Here is a 21,143-nt window from a genome sequence, read left to right on the forward strand (position 1 = left end):
TTTTTGACAAGGGTCCAGTTATCTTGTAACTGAATAAATCAGGCAAGTACAGCTCAAATGCACAATTGTACTGAAAAATAATATTTACCCTGTTGTATGAAACACCAACCGTTACTGCTATTTACTACTCCCCTTCATCCTTATTCACAAATGTCCTTGAATGCTATCTTTGCTATTGCTTGAGTCTTCCCCTTCTGCTTCACCTTGCCACTAAAGGTCAACAACAGTCCTGCTTTTTACCTGCAATCCTTTTGGAAGCCTTTTCCAACGTACTGACATCCCACGCTTAGACACAACAGAGTTTTCATTTCCCCATGTGGTCCCAGTTTATGATTCACAGCAAGCAACAGTCGGTGCATATTCTTAACACAGGTGGTGACCCATGTCTACAGCAAGCCTTCTGAAGTTCACACATAAACACCGAGTCACTGCCTAACTTGCACAACTTTTCCCCTGTGACAGGCTATGTCCACACACAAACAAGCACAAACCTGAAAGTCAGCATGTTTTAAACAAGAGCACCACACATTCATCTTCACGCAATTTATTAACCAGTCTAAAGCAATTTCAAGTTTCTTCCAGCCTCTTTCTTGAACTCATATAGCCACACCAGACAGCAGTGACTCTCTGGGTGGTGTGTAGAGCTTTAAAAACAACAGAGGAAGAGTTAAATTCCATATGATAAGTTCTTTCCATGGTTCTTTTTTTTGGGGGGGGGGAGGGGCAGTATGCTTAATAAGTTTGCTCATTTTGTTCACTGCTATAGCATAATGCATTTTTTAAAAAGTACCTATCTGCTCTACATATAACCTGTCTTTAACTGAAGCTAGACTGCAGCATTATACAGAGATTGGTTTTTCATCAACATCATTCAGTAGGTGCCGAAGTGCTAGACTGGCTCTTTGTAATGAGGCTGATCCATTTTGACACATCACCCTTTCAGACCACGTGAGCCAGGGTGCTAGACAGCAGAATTGAGAACATTTGGTAGTTTTTGTTATATACAAGTTTTGATTCTCCTTACATTTTAATACTTGATTTAAAAGTCCTAAATAGGACTGCTAAGAAGTATTCAAAGTGAGGAAAAGTAAGGACCTACAACCTAGATTACTCCACCCACCAAAGCTATCATTTTGAATGGAAGGGCAGGCAGATATGGTGCTCCCCTAGACCAAGTAAAGCTAAAGGAGTTCATCATCACCAAGCCCTTATTATACGAATGTTACAGGGACTTAGCTAAGAAAAAGAAGATCAGAACTATGAACATTAAAATGGCAACAAGCTCACAACGATCAACAATTGAATCTAAAAAACAAAAACGAAGTAAGCAAACAACTAAACAGGAACAGAATCATAGAAATGGAGATCACATGGAGTGTTATCAGGATGGAAGGGGAAGGGAGAGAATGGGGGGGAAATGTACAGGGAATAAGAAGCATAAACAGTAGGTACAAAATAGACAGGCAGAGGCTAAGAACAGTATGGGAAATGGAGAAGCCAAAGAACTTACACACACGACCCACAGACATGAACTAAGCGGGGGATGGCTGGAGGGAAGGGGGTACCTGGTGAAGGAGGGCAAAGGAAGAAATATCAGGATAACTAATAGCATAATCAATAAAATATAATTTTCAAAAAGTCCTAAATAGTTAAGCTTTGTTTTTAAATATGGTTCTTAGAAATTTAAATTATATATGTATGTTGATATCCTGGGATTCATGAAACTTGAAATAACGTAATTTAGCCACAATACAAAATAACTTTAAATAAGAGTCAGAGCTTTATCTTGTCCACAATCCACTCCATATATGAGCACCTATATCCACGTTGAAGAAAAAAATCCAATGTAAGCCTTACTTTTTCTATCATCCCAAGGGTAAGCTAGATATTTTGTCTGTGGACTTTAAGAAAAGGAAATGGGCACCTCTTTAATGCGTAATGGTGTCAATAGGAACTCAGGTTCTTACGGACACCAAGGGGACAGGAGTGGAGGCAGGGCCCCAAAGCCAGCAACAATTTTAGTGAAGAACCAGAGATAAACTCTACCTAAGTGAGTGGGTTTATACTATTTATAAGGTTTTTAAAAATTAGAGTCTAGTGATGACAGAAACTCTGTATGTTGTTATTCTCACGGGCATTAACAAGTTTGTCAAGTGGGGCTGATTTTGCTAGGGCTTCTTCTTAAAAAAAAAAAAAAAAGACCTCAGCCTGAATATGTAGATTATCATCTTAAAATAACTTTCTTAACCAGTTTTATTTGTTTTGTTTTTGTTTTGACATTAGAGGCACAGTGGGAAAAGAGGGTGTGGTGGGAGAAGAGAGGGCTGAAAAGTGCGTAACAGACTCCTGAGCTACCGTACAGTTTGCCTACGGTCAGGAGCGTCCTTCTTTATCTACACTACCCTCCCTACAGATCTTCCTGCAGACCCTGCAAAACAGTTCTATGCGCTGGCCTGAAATCAGCTGATTGCACACTGAACTAGACAGACCAGTATTCGCAGGGCAAAGAAGACACCGGACTAGTGAGCAAAGAAAAAAGGCATTTAAAATGAATGTCTCTAATAGCTACTTGCTGCTGCTCTTACCTAGACTTTGTTTCACATTAAGTGTTCTTCCCATTCTGAAAACTGCCTGTTGACCTTGCCCTACGTGAGTTTAATTCAACAGGGAGGGAAATGCAGAATAATGAAAACCCAGCCCAGAGATAACAACATACTCTCAACAGTAGGCACAGACACCTTCCTAGAAAAGCTACTATTACCTTATTTTCACAATAATCTAAGTGATTCCCCTTTTGGTTTTCATATCATTTTAGGAAATTGTTTTCTTATAGAAGTACCTTTAAAAATATCATCACACACACACACTAGGATTATTTCAAACAAATCTGAAATATCCAAAGCACCTCCTACCATTTTCTTCCCTCACATGAACTCAAAAATCTGCTGGGGTACTAATGGTTGCGTCACCCTTAAAATCAAAATTCTATTTTCTGATTTTAACTAAGTAAATGTGCTCAAGATAACTAAAGGATATGCAAAGACAGCCAAATACTAAAGAGAAAAAAGTGACCTACTCTGTGTACTGAGTCAAAAGTAATGAAAAGCACAAATGGTTAAAGTACCAACTCCCCACAACCTACAACCTCTAGCTACATGGAGTTGAGAAGTGGCGTATGATTCTGCCTGTAGCAACAGCATTTTCAAGTCTCGTTTCCCCACTATTATTAAATAAAGTACTGCTGTGAGTTCACAGAAAGGCATATGGAATCCAACTGCATTCTTTGATAAAGAAGAATACATGCAGCAACAATTTTTTTAATGTACATTTGGCTTTTAAATGCTAACCTTGTTTTTTAATATTAACTTTCTATGATTTAAGCATTTTTTAAAGATTTTATTTATGTATCTTTAGAGGGGAAGGGAAGGAGAGAGGGAGGGACGTATCAGTGTATGGTTGCCTCTCGTGCGTCCCCTGCAGGGAACTGGCCTGCAACCCAGGCATGTGCCCTGACTGGGAATCGAACCGCGATCCTTTAGTTTGCAGGCCCGCACTCAATCCACTGAGCTACGCCAGCCAGGGCTAAATGCTAACCTTTCTTAACTACCTGATTATATGGGTAAACAGGTAATTATAATATTTAAGGAAGTATGCAAGATTAGAGTTAAAAGATTTGGAAAAATTGTGGCTCAACCCACTATTATTGCTCCTAATAAAGAAATCTATGTATTGGGAAGTTAGATCAAATGAATCTAATTATTTACACACAAAATGTCATAATGAGTTGATCATTTCTATTCTGTCCTCTATGGCTCCTTATTTTAACTGACACCTTGACAACTGTTTAAATATTACACATTAGCTACTAAAACTGATTATTATAAATCCTTAAAAAAGATTTATATATCCTTTTACACAATCATTTTCTCTGTAAGATTTATTATTCAAAATAAGCCCTGGCTGGGTAGCTCAGAAGATTGAGTGCGGGCCTGCAAACCAAAGGGTCATGGGTTCGATTCCCAGTCAGAGCACATGCCTGGGTTGTGGGCTGGGTCCCTGGTGGGTGGCTTCTGAGAGGCAACCACACATTGATGTTTCCCTCTCTTTCTCCCTTCCTTCTCTCTAAAAATAAATTAAAAAATTCTTTTTTAAAAACCCACAAAATAAAATTGCCTGTCAGATTGTGGAAGACTTACTTCTAAAATAATTTTTCTCCTTGATTCCCCCCAAATTTATTTATTTATTTTTTAGGCAGGGGAAGGGAGGAAGAAAGAGAGAAACATCCACACATGGCTGCCTCTTGTGCACCCTCTACTGGGGACCCAGCCCACAACCCAGGCATGTACCCTGACTGGGAATTCGACCAGCAACCCCTTGGTTCACAGGCCAGCTACTCAATCCACAGAGCCACACCAGCTAGGGCTCTTCTTGATTTTTATTTCTTATCAAATTTGTGTAATTGGAAGAAATACTACCATGCTATTTCAAAATTAAATTTAATTTGTTACAAACACATCTTCATTAAAAAGGGAATGTATCACTAACACATATGAAGCCTCTATAAAAAAAGGACACTCCCCTTGCCAACCCCTTTTTTCAAGAGGAACGAAAGCAAAGAGCAAACAAATCAAGTAAAAAGTTGAAAGCAGAAGTTTCCAGCAGTGAACTATTGAAGGACTGTTGTAATTATGTACAAAATAATATACTATAGATTTCTAGAAGTGAGAAAAGATGTTGGTAAACCAAAAGTGCTCTACCTTTCAAGCGTAATGTTCGTCACATAAATTGGAGAAGATTTACTAAACAAAGAACTAAAAGGTTAATTACATATCATTAATTAAAGGTAAAGGCATATTCCATTTAAAGATTTTATTTATTTATTTTTAGACAGAGGAGAAGGGTAGGAGAAAGAGAGGGGAAGAAACATCAACGTGTGGTTGTGTCTCGTGTGCCCCCTATCAGGGACCTGGCCCACAACCCAGGCAGGTGCCCTGACTAGGAATTGAACCAGTGACCCCTTGATCTGCAGGCCAGTGCTCAATCCACACAGCCACACCAGCCGGGGTGGCACGTTCCATTTAAAAACAGAAACAAAAATCCCTGAAGGCTTTCTAATTAGCTGCAGTATGAGTCAGCTCAAATGTAAGACTTAAGAAAATTTTCAGGAGTCAGTCTTACTACCTTTTTATGTTCAAAGAAGAGTTTTTCTACCACGTTTCTTTCACAATCCAAGCATATCCTAAATGAATGATTCCTCTTCTCTGCAATCCCAGGTTGATGGGTTCTAATAATTACATACAGTGCTACTTAAAGCCCTCTTAATTCTTAGAATTTTTATTTTACTTATTTCCATTTATTTTTAAGAGAGGGAAAGGGAGGGAGAGAGAGGAAGAGAAACGTCCATCAGCTGCCTCTCATGTCCCCACCCAGGGCCCCGGCATTGTGCCCTGACCCAGAACCGAACCTGACAACCTTTGGGTTTGCGAGATGATGCCCAACCCACTGAGCCATCCCAGTCGGGGTCCTCTTAATTCTTTCCACAGTCAGAATCCAGTTGGTTGTCCCAATCTACTAAATCTCATGATAACTAGCAGGGTTTTTAAAAACGTATACCTAATTTCAAAATCGCATTGTTTATATTTGGTATTTACATAAAGACTCCCGAAACTACACCAAATCTGCTTTTTAAATTTTAACTAGTAATTGCCTTCACTATGCATTCTATATCAGATGTTATTTTTCATAGTCTGGTTTTGAAGGGTCTTCCATACGCTCAAAATTAAAAACCTCTGAAGTAATCTTACATTAATCTTAAGAAAGGAGGCAAATCTTCAGGTTGGGGCCTTACAATTCCTAGCTGAAAAGGGAAACAAAAATATAGTCAAGGACTACAAGGCTGTTTTCAAAATTAACCTTCAGTAGGCTTTCTTATTGGCCATGTCAGGTACCAGTAAATCCTTATTGGTGGTGATAGTTAGTATCTGTGGTGATATATCGGGTTAGAGGAGTGAGACCCTTAAATCCTATTGGCGGGTATAAGGTGATGGTCTTGAGGACATACGCAGGGCAAAGCCAAATAGCAAACTGAGCATTTAGAAAGAAAAATGTTAACAGGAACAGAAAAGGAGATCCAGTCAGTTATTATGTGAATATAATCCTCCACCAAAATGACATGAGTCATGCAAACTCCAAAACTGAAAAATGTTTGATTAACCCCGACTTTGCCAAATACTGGGGGTGGGGCAAGAGGGGACACACAGTCGTATCACCAGGGCATTTGCATGTAACTACCATATTAGAGCTGACAACAGGCTTCACATACATAAAGGCACTCAAAATATTTAACAACTGGTATGGCGCAGGCACCAATCCTTCAGTACGACGCACTCACTGGCTTCTACTCTGAAGGACCAGCCCTGGATCTAGGACGTGACTTACATGATGCAAAGAAAAACCCTGTACCTTCATATCAAAGACTCTTGTCTGTGTACCATTTTTCACTTTGAAATGTCTGGGTATGTTACGGGGGGTTGAGGAACAAAGGCAGATGAAGTGCTCATGCAGACTAAGAGCTGATAAGGAGGGGGGAAATTCCTTAAAATATTCCACAAATGCCGATATGAAAAACAGTATAGCCACTGCCTTGAGCTACATTCCAAAAGCATGGAAACTTAATGAAGGCCCATAATTGAGCATAACTGTACGAGCCAGACCACAAAACCACTTGTAGATGGTCAGTAATTAATTTTCAAACTATGTACCAGGTATAAAGGAGTATAAAATTGTTATTTACTTTCAGGAAAAGAAGTAAGGCCAGGCTGGTGGGGATCACTTCTTATTCTAAAAAACTAATATTGAGCTTTTTATTCAAGGATGGGACTTAAATTTCCCCTGGATTTTCTAATTCTGGATGTGAAAAACTGAGCCCTGGTAGGGTGACGAAAGTACAGCAGAGCCTGCTGGGTAATAACGATTTTAAGAATGCCTAGATTACAATAAGGGAAACCTTTCCTTTATTGTATTTGGGTAAATAAAGTACCTAAGTTTGACAGAATTGAATCAAAGACAACTTATCCCAAGTTTTCCACAACTAGAACGAAGATGCAATTGAGTCAGCATTGTTCATACTTGTACCTGGAGCTGTACCAAAAGGAAGTGGAGTCACCTTTACAGAACAAAAAGAATGAAATAAGAAACCAGCGGAATGTAAAAACAGTGTTTTGAGGCTCCCCAACACGCATGATGAGAGCATTTCTAAGGCATCAGACAATAAAATTTGGCTCAGAAAATAAACTTTGGACTATATAATGTAAATTTACCACCTATTTGATAAATCTTTAACAACTTTAAGCATCAAAAACAGCAATGTAATTGGGAATGAAAGTGAACCCATACCATTCACAGCTGTAACAGCAGAGCTGTAGTGGAGACAAAGCAGGACTGTGGTTAAGTGGAGCCCTGCAACTCAGAGGGACTCTGGCTGAGTCCCAACACTTGGCTCTGCCCCTGCGAGCTGTATGTCTTTGGACGTGCTACTTGATTTCTCTTCAGTTTCCTTCGGTTCATTTGTTTTGAGTTCATTTAGGGGCTTATTAGTTGATGCAGTGTGCAACTGCACATGCCAAATTCTCCAAATTCCATACCAACAGTTCCATTTTTCACCTCTTTATTATTCTTTTAATCCTCACCAGAGGAGATGCTTACTAATTTTAGGGAGAGGAAAAGGGAGTGAGAGAGAAACACTGACTAGCTGCCTCACACATGTGCCCCAACTGGGGACCGAACCCCCAACCTAGGTATGTGGCCTGACCAGAAATTGCACCCATGACCTTTCAGTTTACAAGATGATGCTCTAACCGAGTCACACCAGCCAGGGCTCTCACCTCCTACTTTATTATTAACAATGGTAAAGGGGGGGAGGGGACTGCTGAATGCACTTTATCATTTCTTGAAGTTGGATATATGCTAAATCAAATGTCAAGCAAAATATCCAAAAAGCTTTCAATGCAAGACTTAAAAAAAGATTTTATTTATTTGTTTAAAGATTTTATTTATTTTTAGACAGAGGGGAAGGGAGAAAGACAGGGAGAGAAACATCAGTGCGTGGCTGACTCTTTCATACCACCTCTTGGGAACCTGGCCTGCAACCCAAGCATGTGCCCTGACTGGGAATCAAACTGGTAACCAATTGGTTCACAGGCCGGCACTCGATCCATGAAGCCACACCAGCCAGGGCAAGACTTTGTGTATTATTCTGTGTCTTTGGCTTTTAGCCATTGGAAAAGATCAGAGTACAGGGAACTTCTAGGGACCTCAGAGCTTTGAACTATGAAGCAAGAGATCTGATCTGATAAAAACCAAGTAAATCAATGAGATGTGACAATGAATTACTACTTAATATGTGACCAAAAATTTTTTTTGCTTGTTTTTTTTAGAGAGGGAGAAGGAGAAAAAGAGGGAGAGAAACATCGATCAACTGCTTCTTGCATGCCCCCAACTGAGAAACTGACCCACAGCCCAGGAATATGCCCTGACTGGGAATCCAACCAGCAAATTTTGGCTCGCAGGCTGGCACTCAACCCACTGAGGCACACCAGCCAGAGTGTGACCAAAGATTTTTAAATTTCCTTTGAAGGTTTCTTTATAGAAAACTAAAATTAAGCGGGTAGCAGGAATACTATAAAAAGAGCTCAGCTGCAGGCTGAGGTGCTTTGAATCTTTTCACAATGCGTTTACTGAAAACTCTGAATTTGGTCAAGATTCTACACTCTGCTTTTTAGCAGTAATAGTGCAAAAATGAATAGTGTAGACAAATGAGGGGCATTCATTATCTTGCCCACATGCTGCCTCCCAAGACGTGTAAAACTGCTGTTAACTCTAGTAATTAATATGCAAACTTAGAAGACACATGATAGTGAGGTCGTATTATTTACTGTTAGAAGTGATGTCCTTTATCACATCATTTTAGACACAAGGCTGCTTTACTTACCACTTCTGTTGACGTTTCTGCGTGTTCAGACGTAACATGTTCTTGAAGAGATGTCTCCGTATAGCCCATTTTTCCACAATAGGGACAAGTAAAAGACTGTGGCTGCTCTACAGAGAACGCTTCCCCACCATAGTACAAATCTGAAAAAATAAAGTAGAATTGAACTGAGAAATAACTGTTATTAGTTTTTTAAATATGTAAAGATGTAATCATATGGCTCAAAAGCTTTTTTTAAAGCACGCCTGAAACCTCCGCCAACAACCGCGCTGACAGCAAGAGCTGAGACCTCCCTGTCCACATCTGCCGCACCCTTATTCTCACGAGGGTTCCGTGACAGCCCTCCAACTTCCTGCTCCATATGGCTATTACAGCCTTCAGAGAAAAACGAAGCAAAAAGCCTTTTAATCCCTTCATTTAATGTCAAAACATCTCTCATTTCACATCCAGTTCTAATTTCATTGTAGTTTACTTTTCCTCTATGTACACTGTGGCAATACCAATGTCAACACAAAGAATTCAGCAGGGTACATCATATACAAAAACACAAGAACTAACAACCACCACTGATATGTCAACTCCCAGGTGCAGTTTTGTTTGTAGAACATATAGCATTCTTACAGCAAGAAGGATCCCCGGCATTCAGTTCTTGTAGTGCTAACTTGACTGAACACAGCATTACCGCAGCAGCACACACTGCTCAACTTGGTTAGCGAAGAGCCAACCAATTAGGGAGAGTCTGGGAATAATCAGTTTGCCTCACTAGTACATCTCAAGGAATAACTCTGTTTTCCTCCATTAGTAGTACACAAAAAATGTAATAAAAAGTATTATATTTAGTAGGTTATGTTGCTTCAATACAAAGAACTACCTCATTACTTAACATGAAAAAATGCTTAAATTTAAGAGGGTATGATCATTTTTGTAAGACAAGAAAAGGGAAGGAAGTGTTCACTACATAATTTGTTCACATTCATTTTTAGGGAGATTTAGACTATCTTAAAAATATGTATCTGCTACATATATATTGTTCGTAAGACTTGCCAGGTGCATTTGGGTATGTGGGGATAATATAAAGAATAACAGAACTTCTTCACCTGTTAAAGGGCATCTACAAAAAAGTCACAGATAACATCATACTGGTGAAAGACTGGATCCTTTCCCTCTAAGACCAGAAACAAGACAAGAATATCCACTCTATATTTCATATGTTTATATGAAACAGAAATCATAGAAATGAAACACAGTAGAACAAATTTCAGTGTTTTACTGTAGGATCTAACCAAAGTAATTAGGCAAGAAAATAAAATGCGAGCAATCGAGATGGAAAGAACAAAGTAAAACTACCTCTATTAGCAGATGACATGACATATATACAGAAAATCCTACGGAATCCACTAAAAAACTATTAGAAGGACTAAAAGAGATCAGTAAGGCCACAGGATACAAATCCGATATACAAAAACCAGTTGTTTTTCTACATACTTTCAGCAAATACTACAAAAATAAAATTTTAAAAATTCACTTACAATATAGCAAAAAGAGTAAAATACTTAGAAATATATTTAGTGAAAGAAGTATAAAACGTATTCTCTAATAACTAGAAAACATTGTTGAAAAAAATTGACCTAAATGAACAGAAAGATATCCCATGTTCATGGACTGACAGATTTTTAATATTGCTACTCTCCAAAGTGATCTGTTCAGATTCAAAACAATCCCTATCAAAATCCCAATGGCTTATTTGCAGAAATTTGACAAACTGATCCAAAAATTCACACAGAAACTCAGGGATCTAGAATACCCAAAATAATCTTGTAAAAGAACAAGGCTGGAAGATTCACACTTCTCCATTTCGAAGCTTACTACAAAGCCATAGTTACCAAGACAGGGTGGTACTGGCATGAAGACAGACATATAAATCAATGAAGTAGCTTGAGAGTCCAGAAATAGACACTCGCATATATGACTGACTTTTTTTAGCAGCATTATTGAGATAACTTTGACATATGAAAATTGTATATACTAATAGTGTACAACTTGGTGTTTTAATATATGTATACACTGTGGAAAGACTATCACATTCAAACTAATTAACATACCCACCACCTCTATACAGTTACTATTGTGTGTGTGTGTGTGTGTTGACACAGAACATAATATTGTTAACTACGGTCACCATGCTGTGCATTAGAACTTACTCATCTTACATAACAAAACTCTGTACTCTCTGACCAACATTACCCTATTTTTCTCCTTCCTCTGGCTAACTGGTTTTCAACAAGAATGCCAAAACAATTCATTGGGTAAAGAACTGTCTTTTCAAAAAGTGACACTGGAACAATTGAAAATCTACATGCAGAAGATTAGAGTTGAACCTCTACCTCATTCCATATACAAAAATTAAATCAAAGTGATGAGAAATCTAAATGTAAAAGCTAAAAACATAAAACTTAGAAGAAAACATAGTTTTAAATCTTTGCCATCTTGAATTAGGCCATAGGTTTCCTAGATGTGATACCAAAAGCACACCATAAGGGAAAAAACACATAAACTGGACATCATCAAAATTAAAATTTGTGTGCTTCAAAACACACCATCAAGAAAGTGTAAAGGCAACCCATGGAATGGGAGAAAACTTCTGCAAGTCATCCACCTGATAAGGGATTTGTATACAGAATATACAATGAGCTATTAAAGCTCAGTAATAAAGAGATATATTCCCCAATTTAAAACTTTGCAAAGGATCTGAATAAACATTTCTCCAAAGTAGATAGATGTACAAGTGGCTTATACATCTTTTCAGCACAAGATAGTGAACATTGGCCATCAGAGAAATGCAAATTAAAACCACATGAAATACCACCACTTCACACCCACTAGGGCGACTATAATAAACATTAAGACAGATAATAACAAGTGCTGACTGTGTAAGAGATTATATCAATGAAACATTTTCTTATGGCTGACAATATTTTCTTCTCATCAACTGTAGAAATAATCTGCTTCCTGATAACTAGAGCAAGAACGCTCGTGTACTATTAGCAAGAACCGTCAGTTTAATTTCACTCCTTTTACTGAGGCACTCTTCCCTTTCATATCTTATCAGTTACATAGATTTCATATATAGATTTATATATGAATGGCTTTCATAAATGAGTAAACTATGAGTAGGAGAAAGAACTACTCAGAATTTATCAAAGTAGAATTCATGTTATTTTTAATAAATTTGGAGCCTCATGCACACTAGAGGGGATATAGTATCAGAACATTCTGCCTTTACTTCTTCACACACATACGCACAAGACTTTCAATGATAATAACCCACTAAAACTTTATGAAATACGTACCAAAATCTACCCTTGTTAATATACACTGCATTGGGTGGTCAGTTGTATGCCTTGTTGTTGTTGCACCACTTTCATAACAAGACGCACAAAGATCGTAATCGTAGCAAATTAAACACTTATATCTGCGACCTCGGAAATTTCCTTTTAAACATGCATCACAGCTGACACCTGTAAAAAAAAAAAGAAATATTATTAATTAGTAGCTGTAAAAGGCTATTCTCCATTTCATGTTTACGAAATTTTAAGCTGCTCATTTAATCCCATATTAGCTTTCCAAAATGACTAGAAACAACATAGTAAAATGATATAGGAATATCCAACAATATGGTCATTTTGTTACCCTGATTTACAGTTAATGAAAATACTTAAAATGTTTGATAAAATGTTAAAAACTGAACTCACAGACACAACAACAGATGGGTGGTTATCAGAGGGAAAGGAGGTGGGAAGGGGGTGAAATGGGTAAATGGGGTCAAATATATGGTGACAGATGGAAGGTAGACTTTTGGTGATGAGAGTGCTACAGTGTACACAAATATCAAATTATAATTTTGCACGTCTAAAACTTAGAGGTTATAAACCAATGTTACCTCAACTGAAAAAAATGCTTTGATGAGTTAGCAAGAGGGTAAAAACCAAGTGAAAGAGGAAACGGTAACTGGAATCACTCAAGTGGACAGGTGGGCATTTATTTGCCAAAGCAAGTAAAAATCTGAGCTTAGATTTCCACAGCATTGTAAGATGAAAAACAGGAAGCAAAGCCCAAGATCTACTCACGGTAGAGTGTCTAGCAGGCAATTCCTCATAGAGCTGAGACCCTAATTTGTCAGGTCCTTGAATAATGCCATGTCATTCTAACACTCCCGAAAGAAAACAAAATCGATTCTGGGCGGGGGCCACTGCCTGTGTGGAGTGGCTGCCACCTTCTGGTTACGTCCACGTGGGTTTTCTCTGAGGACTCCGGTTTCATCCCACATCCTGAAGACCTGCACATGAGGGGAGCTGGTGTGTCCACGCTGACCCAGTCTGAGATGAGTGTGGGTGTGAGTGGCTCTGCAATGGAAAGGGGTTCTGTCTGGGCTCCGCTCCCACCTTGTATCCTGAGGTGCTGGGAGAGACTCCAACCACCACCAACCTGAACTGAGATCAGTAGGTTGGGAAAGATGATCATACTTGTTTTTATCCATCTTTCTCAAATGTCTGTACAGCTCCTGTTTATTTCAGTGTTTCGTATTAGATGTATTTTGGGTCTTTACTCAGGTTTGGTGATGTTTGTGTGATAAAAGAAATAAGCCACAGCTTAATTCTTGTTTTTATCAATTAGCCTAAGATAAAACTGACTTTGCTGCAGCTTCCAAGAGCCTATCGATGACATGAAGTGATGACTTAATATATACACTCAGTGTATGAGTGAGCTAGAAATTCTCTCTATAGGGTTACAGAACTTGCCTTAGTAAAATTCCTCCTTGCCCACAGCACAAAAGAACATACATCTCTGAAAAGTCATAATCACAAATCAGGCGAGCCATCTTATAAGTGGACTGCCCAAGTTCAGACTACCAAATGATTCTCAAATGGTTCTTGAGTCAAGAATTTAGTTTACACACAAAGAACAAAACACTAGTAGAAAGCAGTAGCAGAAACAGACAGCAGAATCAGTCTGCAAAGAGTGGCTCAGTCACTAGATCAGAGTTGTGTATCAAATAATACTTAATAGGTTAAAAGAAATAAGTGTGAAAAGAGGCAACCAACACACTGGAAAATGACCCCCAAAACATATAAATATTTAAAAATAACATTAAAATTTAAAACTTGATGGGCAGATTTTTTATACAAAAAGCCTTTTTTATTCACATATGATATGCTTGTTTACATTGAAAACCCAAATAAAGCTAAATTATTAGGCTAAGTATTTTAAGCAAGATTGCTAAATATAAAAACCAATTTAATAAAATATTGTGTTTCTTCACACTAAAACAAAGTATCATTAAAAAATATACCAGGCCCTGGCTGGTGTAGCTCAGTGGACTGAGCGCTGGCTTGCGAACCAGACAATCTTGGTTCGATTCCCAGTCAGGGCACATTCCTGGGTTGCAGGCCAGTTCCCAGCAGGGGCCACACGAGAGGCAACCATACATTGATGTTTCTCTCCCTCTCTCCTTCCCTTCCCCTCTAAAGATAAATAAATAAAATCTTAAAAAAATACCATTTATTATTCCACTTATAGGAGGCATTCAGATGGGTTAAACCATAGAAGAAGAAGAAGAACAGTGATTACCAGGGCTGGTTGGAAGGGAGTGCGAAGGGGGTACTGTTGAATGGGCACAGGGTTTCAGTCTGGGATGGTGGAAAAATTCTGGAGATGGACAGTGGTGATGCCTGCACAACAATGTGAATGGACTTAATGTCACCAAATTGTACGGCAGCCCTGACTGGTGTGGCTCAGTTGGTTGGGCATTGTCCGGTTACTGAAAGGTCACCGGTTCAGGGCACATGCCTAGGTGGTGGGCTTAGTCCCCAGTGAAGGAGCAAATGAGAGGCAACCATTTGTAACAGTATTGTTAAAAAGTGCCTATGAATCAATCTAACAAAAAGTTTTGACTGGGTGGGGAGGAGTTAAAAAATTTTTAGGAAAGCAAATTAGTTCACAAACTTCAACTAATAAAATGTCATTCTCCCCAAACTGATCTGAGGATTCAACACAATTCTAATCAAAATGATAAAATAACTGTTTGTGACACATGGTAAGCTGACTCCAATTTCTGTGCAAGTTGCAAAGGGCCAAGAATAGCCAGGATATTCCTGAAGACAAACAAGATGTAGGAATTTGCTTAATGTGTCGAGAGCTATTATAAATCTACAAAAATTAAGATAGAATAGTATTGGCAAGGAGACAAACTGACCTATGGAACAGAACAGACGGCCCAGAGACAGAAGCACACAGGCTGAACTCTGTTATATGACAGCAAGGTCACTAGAGACCAGTGGGAAAGAGGGAAAGAGGCAATAAATGGTGTCAGGACGGGTGGTTATTAATATGTGGGGAAAACAAAATTGAATCTCTTCTACAGAATCCCACACACAAAACCAATTCCAGATAGTTGAAGACAAATGCGAAAGGAAAAAAGTCTCTGGAAGACAATATAGAGGAATATTTTTATGAGCTCAGAGTAGGAAACAATTTCTTAAAACATATACGTAACAAACAGTCCAATTCAACCACATCATATTAAGTGTGTTACAAAATATGTACTATTTAGTGTTCTAGGTGGTGGGGATGCAGCAATGAGCAAAACACACAAAGCTGTGTTCCCATGAAGCTAATAGTTTATGGGTGAAAATAGGCACAAAAACTAAGTTATAAAAAAATTTAGAAGTACTATGGAGAAAAATAAAGCAGAAAAGAATATACTGTGGAAAAAGAAAGCTTCACTGAAAAAATATTTGAGTAAAAAGATAGGACACTTCAAAATTTGCTGATTCAAAATAGCTTCCAAGCATAACACTGAAAATATTAAAAAGGGATGAATATCTACTTAGGTTCACAAATACAAATTTAATGTAACAGGTACAATAACTTTGCCAAGTAAATGTTGTGTGAATGTTCTTATAAAGGTGCCAGAAAGGCAAACCCAGCTCTGAATACTAACTCTTTGGTGCGTCCTATCTGATTTTACTCGGCAGGACTTTTTTTTTGGTGGTAGAAATGCCTACTGACAAGTATAAATGAACAAAGCTTAAGGTGACTGTGGATGGTGATACTGCCAAACGCTGCTTTTCAGCAGGAAGATGCTGATGGTGCTTATCTCATGCTCTCCTAAGGGCTGAATGGGGCGGGGGGGGGGAACCTGGTAGGTAGTGCCAGGCTTCACCTACAACTCAACTGGAAATAGTTGTTGTTGTTTTTTAATCAACTATTTTTGATGGAATTGTTTCTAAAATGTATGTTTTCTAACTTCTTAAACACTGGAAGACATTTAGCACACTTTATGCCTCAATTTGTGTTTTTATTTCAAACACAAATATGTATTTCAGTCATACCATTAAACGTGTTACATAAGAAAGTTTTCGGCAGGATTTCTTACAACATAAGGACCACTTTATAATAATCTATGGTGGCCAGGATGCTACAGAGGATTTGTTTTTGTGATTAATGTATTGTAAATAAGAAATAAGCCCTGGCTGGTTGGCTCAGTAGATTGTGCGCCGGCCTGCAAACCAAAGGTTCGCTGGTTTGATTCCCAGTTGGGGCACATGCCTGGGTTGCAGGGCAGGTCCCCAGTAGGAGGTGTGTAAAGGGCAACCACACACTGATGTTTTTCTCCCTCTCTTTCTCTCTCCCTTCCCCTCTCTCTAAAAATAAATACATAAAATCTTTTTTAAAAATCAGGGAAATAAAAATATTTTATAACAGTTTTCCATATAGCCTGCTGCCCATTCTCACTGTAATAGCTCTGCCCTTTAATACCTGTAGTCTGCCATCATAAGTGTAAATCAGTATCTAATTTTACAGAAGATTCCACAATCCCTCTGATATGCAAGTAGCTAAAAGTCTAAATGAAAGCACGGATGCAGCACAGGCGTCGCCAGCTTCTCCACAGCAACCCGCTTCCCTTGCCCCCACTTAGAATTATTAAGTCTCACTTAGTTTTGAAAAAGACCCAGATTTCCCATTCAAAAAACAGAGTCCCTTCTAAGTATATTGGTCAGAATTCATTTTAAAAGACAGACTAACAAAATTTCCTTCCTGGGTAATCTACAGTTTCTATTAGAGAAAATAAGTTAGCTTTTGGCTGCACCATCCCTCGTTTGACAACAATGGTTATATCTGGTGCCAAGAGGCTCTCAGGAAAATCTGAAACAGAACATAGAAGTGGCATATGAAAAATTAAAATCGAGCTTTAGCCATACTATGTCAACAAAACTCAAACGAATCACTAGTTTGTGAAATGGTAACTAGCATTAGCTTCATCAGAAAGTTATGGTAGAATATTTGTGATTCCCTATCTTATCAAGTTCACCTAACAACATAAACAAAACACAAGGAAATATAGTTTAACCTCAGTTTTGATACTGGCACAGGTAAAACTTAGGTGGAAAGGATGTGTATATCTGATGCCTACCTGTAAGGGGTGTGTCTGAACATTCATATTCTCAACATTTACCACTGTATTTTACAGTTCTGAAAAATAAACAAACACTACAAACTAAAATTAAAGGGAAGAATGCCCTCTAGTGGGAACAAGTTTAAAAAGCCACTGAAAAAAATACACAAAATCCTTTTTCTTTCTTAATTTTCTTTATAGTTTTTAAAAAAAGAAAAGAAAAACCCGAAGGATACTATGGCTTTTTCTTTTGATTTGACTGAATTTTTAGGTAGTGAATAGAGTGATGGCAAGGGAAGACCAATAAAGGGCAGATTATCTGTCAAGAAACAGTAAAACAGAACACAACAGGAAGTCAACCCCACGTGGAATTTGGAGGTCTGGGATTACGTGGTTTTGACACTGCCCATTTATTTTGACATCTAGATGCCATGTAATTTGGGAAGAAGACCCTGTTTTGTGAAATATCTAATTATTCTCTCTTCAGAGGCTATGCATCTCTAGTAAGTGTGACTTTTAAAAAGTATGTGTATATACTACATACTATACAATAATTTTAATATTGAAAACTGCATAGAGAATTATGCCACTAATTTACAATGATAAAGGACAATTACCAAAAAGAAGCCCCTTCATTTAGGTGGTAGAAAAATCATGAAATTCTTTGAAAAGGGTCTTAGATGAACAGAGAAACAATTAAAGAAATGAACTACTGCATATTATACCTTGGTGAAAAGCAAAAGTAGCCAGAAACAAATGGTGGTCAAAAGGTATATCAAGAAGTAATATTGTTGGAGGAAGGATTCTAAGACAAATTTATAATATTTCACAAAATAGGAGCCTAGATCAAGAGTTGTAGAAAATACAATCATGCCTTGCAAAGCTAAAGTAAGTCAAGAAGCCTTTTCTTTTGTTAGAGAATTAAGAGTGTGTACGTACACACACACACACACACACACACACACACACGTATGTCCAGGAGACAGCTATAGAATATGAAAAAGAGAGACATTTATTGAAGATACAAGAAACATTGTACTTAGGACAATGACACCTCAGTCCCTTTCAAAATAGGAACCTTGGGACCTCACACAGTTCTCTCAATCGCCATTGGCTGCCCGGTCATATTTTCCTGAATCTCATTGACAATCTGAAATCTCTTCCCTTTCAAAGGTGATTTTAGTTTTGGGAAAAGCCAGAAGTCACAGGGAACCAAACCTGGGCTATAGGGGGGCTGAGTCACCTGCGTGATTTGATATTTCATCAAAAACCCCCGGCACGAGATGTCATGTATGAGCAGGCACGTTGCCATGATGAAGCTGTCAATCACTGGTTGCCCATAGCTTTGGCCTCCCCTGAATCATTCAGTTTCCAGGGAGGAATGTCCAAGCTTAACACAAAATCTGATGCAGATTTGTTGCTCTACTCACTCAGTCATTTTGAATGTGACAGTCACACAGCACACATGCTCACTCAAAGGCGAATACCACGTCCACGGACTAGCACTGTGAAGCTGTCATTGTTCATGCATCCCCATTCCAGTCCAATCTCTTTGGCTGCCAGGTTATACAGATGTTGTGCAAACTGTTCTTGTTGTATTACCAATGGCTGGAATTTTTCCAGATAGACCTCATATATTAAATATACAAGTAACTATACATGTTTATTTAAAAAAATCTAAGCCATAAGGTTAAGTGAGAGACTCAAGAAATGAGAGAATTAAATTGGGTAGAGACCCATACAAACATACTATTCAAGAAAAGACCTTTAGTCAAAGAAAGTCAGGGGCAGGGAAAGAGAAAGGAGAAAAAGTATATACAAAAGTTGGGAGGAAACATGGAAACACAGGTGTAGTTTGTATGTTCTTTACTCTTAGTAGTAGACAGACTTGCCTGAAACTCTTAATACATTTATCTGGCAATTTAAAACAACTTTTTCTGTATTGGAGCTCAAATTCTTTTACTCTTACTTTATGGAATTCTACATGTTCTGTAATGTGACAGGTAAGGAGCATCTACCCAGCTTTTCATTTCTAAGTATCTCTGTCTACCATGTGACAGGACACAGGAGTGAATAGAACTGTTATCCAGGCAAACAGCCACCAGTGAAAATCTTTGTTACACAGATAACACTCTAGATGTATTAGTAGCAACTGTCATTGTTATTTATTGTGTGCCCAACAATTTACATGCATTTATCAATCTTTGCAACAAAGTCCTGAAATAGTTGTCAAGTATAGTAAAACTTGTGACTATAGATGATTCAAAGCCAGTTCAAATGTGCTCAGCAAAGTGGACAGAAAGGCAAGGTTGGACATTGTATTTCAGGAGTTCCTTATGCATTTTATCAAAGAAGAAAGTTTAATTAACCTCTAAACGTTTTCAGTGTAAAGGAAGTTGGTCCATATTAGAACAATTGATGGGTTTACCTGGTTGCAAAGAACTGGTCTACACTCTTATTTTGTAGAAATGCATCTCCTACCTGGAAACAAAAATTTTACCTCAATCACAGGTAAGATTTGTGGCATTGTTCCACAGGTAAGATGGAATTGTTCATTAGTGAGCTCAGGAATAGCCTTTCAGAACCTCTTACCTGGAAATAGAGAAGCTTCTATATATTCCCCAATCTATTATTATACTAAACCATGATTAGAGCTGATTTCTTACTAACATAAAATAAAGGAGGAGGAGGTGTGTAAAGAGTGCCTGGGACAAAGTAGAAATTCAATGAATATCTGTTGAATGAATTAAGTGAATGAAATGAGTAGGTGAAAGGAATTAAGGTGAGTCTATAAAAGACTTCCTGATGTAAAAATGACTGAATAATGAAAGCAGGTGTGGTGCGTGGGGGGGGGATAACAGGTATTTGTTTCCTATAGGATAAGAGAAAATTAAATCCCACTCCCCCCAAATACCTCTAGGAATCAGCTGCAATCTGGCATCCTCAGCTTAGGAGAGTTTGGTTACCAGCTGTACCAAATGACGGGGCTGTTGACGGGAGACAGGTTTCTGTCTGGCCCAGTTTTAACAATTTGATATGTAAAAAGACAAAAATAAAACCCCAATATTTGCATGCATCTGCACAATTCAGATCAGATGTTTTAAACAGTGCACACTTCCCCGGTGCTGTAGCTCAGTGGATTGAGTGCAGGCCTGCGAACCAAAGGATCAGGGCGATTCCCACCCAGTCAGGGCGCATGCCTGGGTTGTAGGCCAGGTCTCCAGTGTGGGCCACAGGAGAAACAACCAGGCAGTGATGTTTCTCTCCCTCTTTCTCCCTCCCTTCCCCTCTCTCTAAAAATAAGTAAAAGGGAAAAAAAGGTATTTATAAACAATGCACACTGCACAGAAACCACTGCTCAGTTCTGAATACCCTTTGGGCAGATCTATGGAGCAAGGCAGAAAGCTCCAGCTCTCCCAAAGTCAACTGCCCTTAGTAAAGCTGGCAATTTTTATGAAACTATCTAGTGAGTACATGCGCATTTTTGCAAAAGAGATTATTATTAAAAAATACATTAGATTTCAAACCTGTAGGGGTAGGTCTGAAAAATTAAAACACTTAAAAAGGAACATCCATGATACACGGGAACCTGCCTCAGATCTCTCTGCCCAGCAACCTTCGCTCAACAATCAGTGTTTAACTGACCTTGACACACCGGGCACCTGGCTGAGGACTTGGTCACTGAACTGTTGCTCTTTTTCA

General features: G+C 38.4%; 1 protein-coding gene across 3 annotated transcripts in view; it reads right to left on the reverse strand.

The window, feature by feature from the left end:
* KCMF1 (potassium channel modulatory factor 1) overlaps positions 1-21,143 on the reverse strand; it is a 72,441-nt gene that overhangs the window by 16,067 nt on the left and 35,231 nt on the right. For all 3 annotated transcript variants that reach the window (XM_037159680.2, XM_053664547.1, XM_053664546.1), the window contains 2 exons: positions 12,337-12,504; positions 8,990-9,129 (listed from right to left, as the gene is read on the reverse strand). In XM_037159680.2, coding sequence (XP_037015575.1) covers positions 8,990-9,129; positions 12,337-12,504 — 308 coding nt within the window. The remainder of the gene's footprint in view (positions 1-8,989; positions 9,130-12,336; positions 12,505-21,143) is intronic.

The sequence above is a fragment of the Artibeus jamaicensis genome, unplaced genomic scaffold (genome assembly GCF_021234435.1).
Source record: "Artibeus jamaicensis isolate MK-2021 breed Jamaican fruit bat unplaced genomic scaffold, CSHL_Jam_final contig_384, whole genome shotgun sequence".
Lineage (NCBI taxonomy): Eukaryota > Metazoa > Chordata > Mammalia > Chiroptera > Phyllostomidae > Artibeus > Artibeus jamaicensis.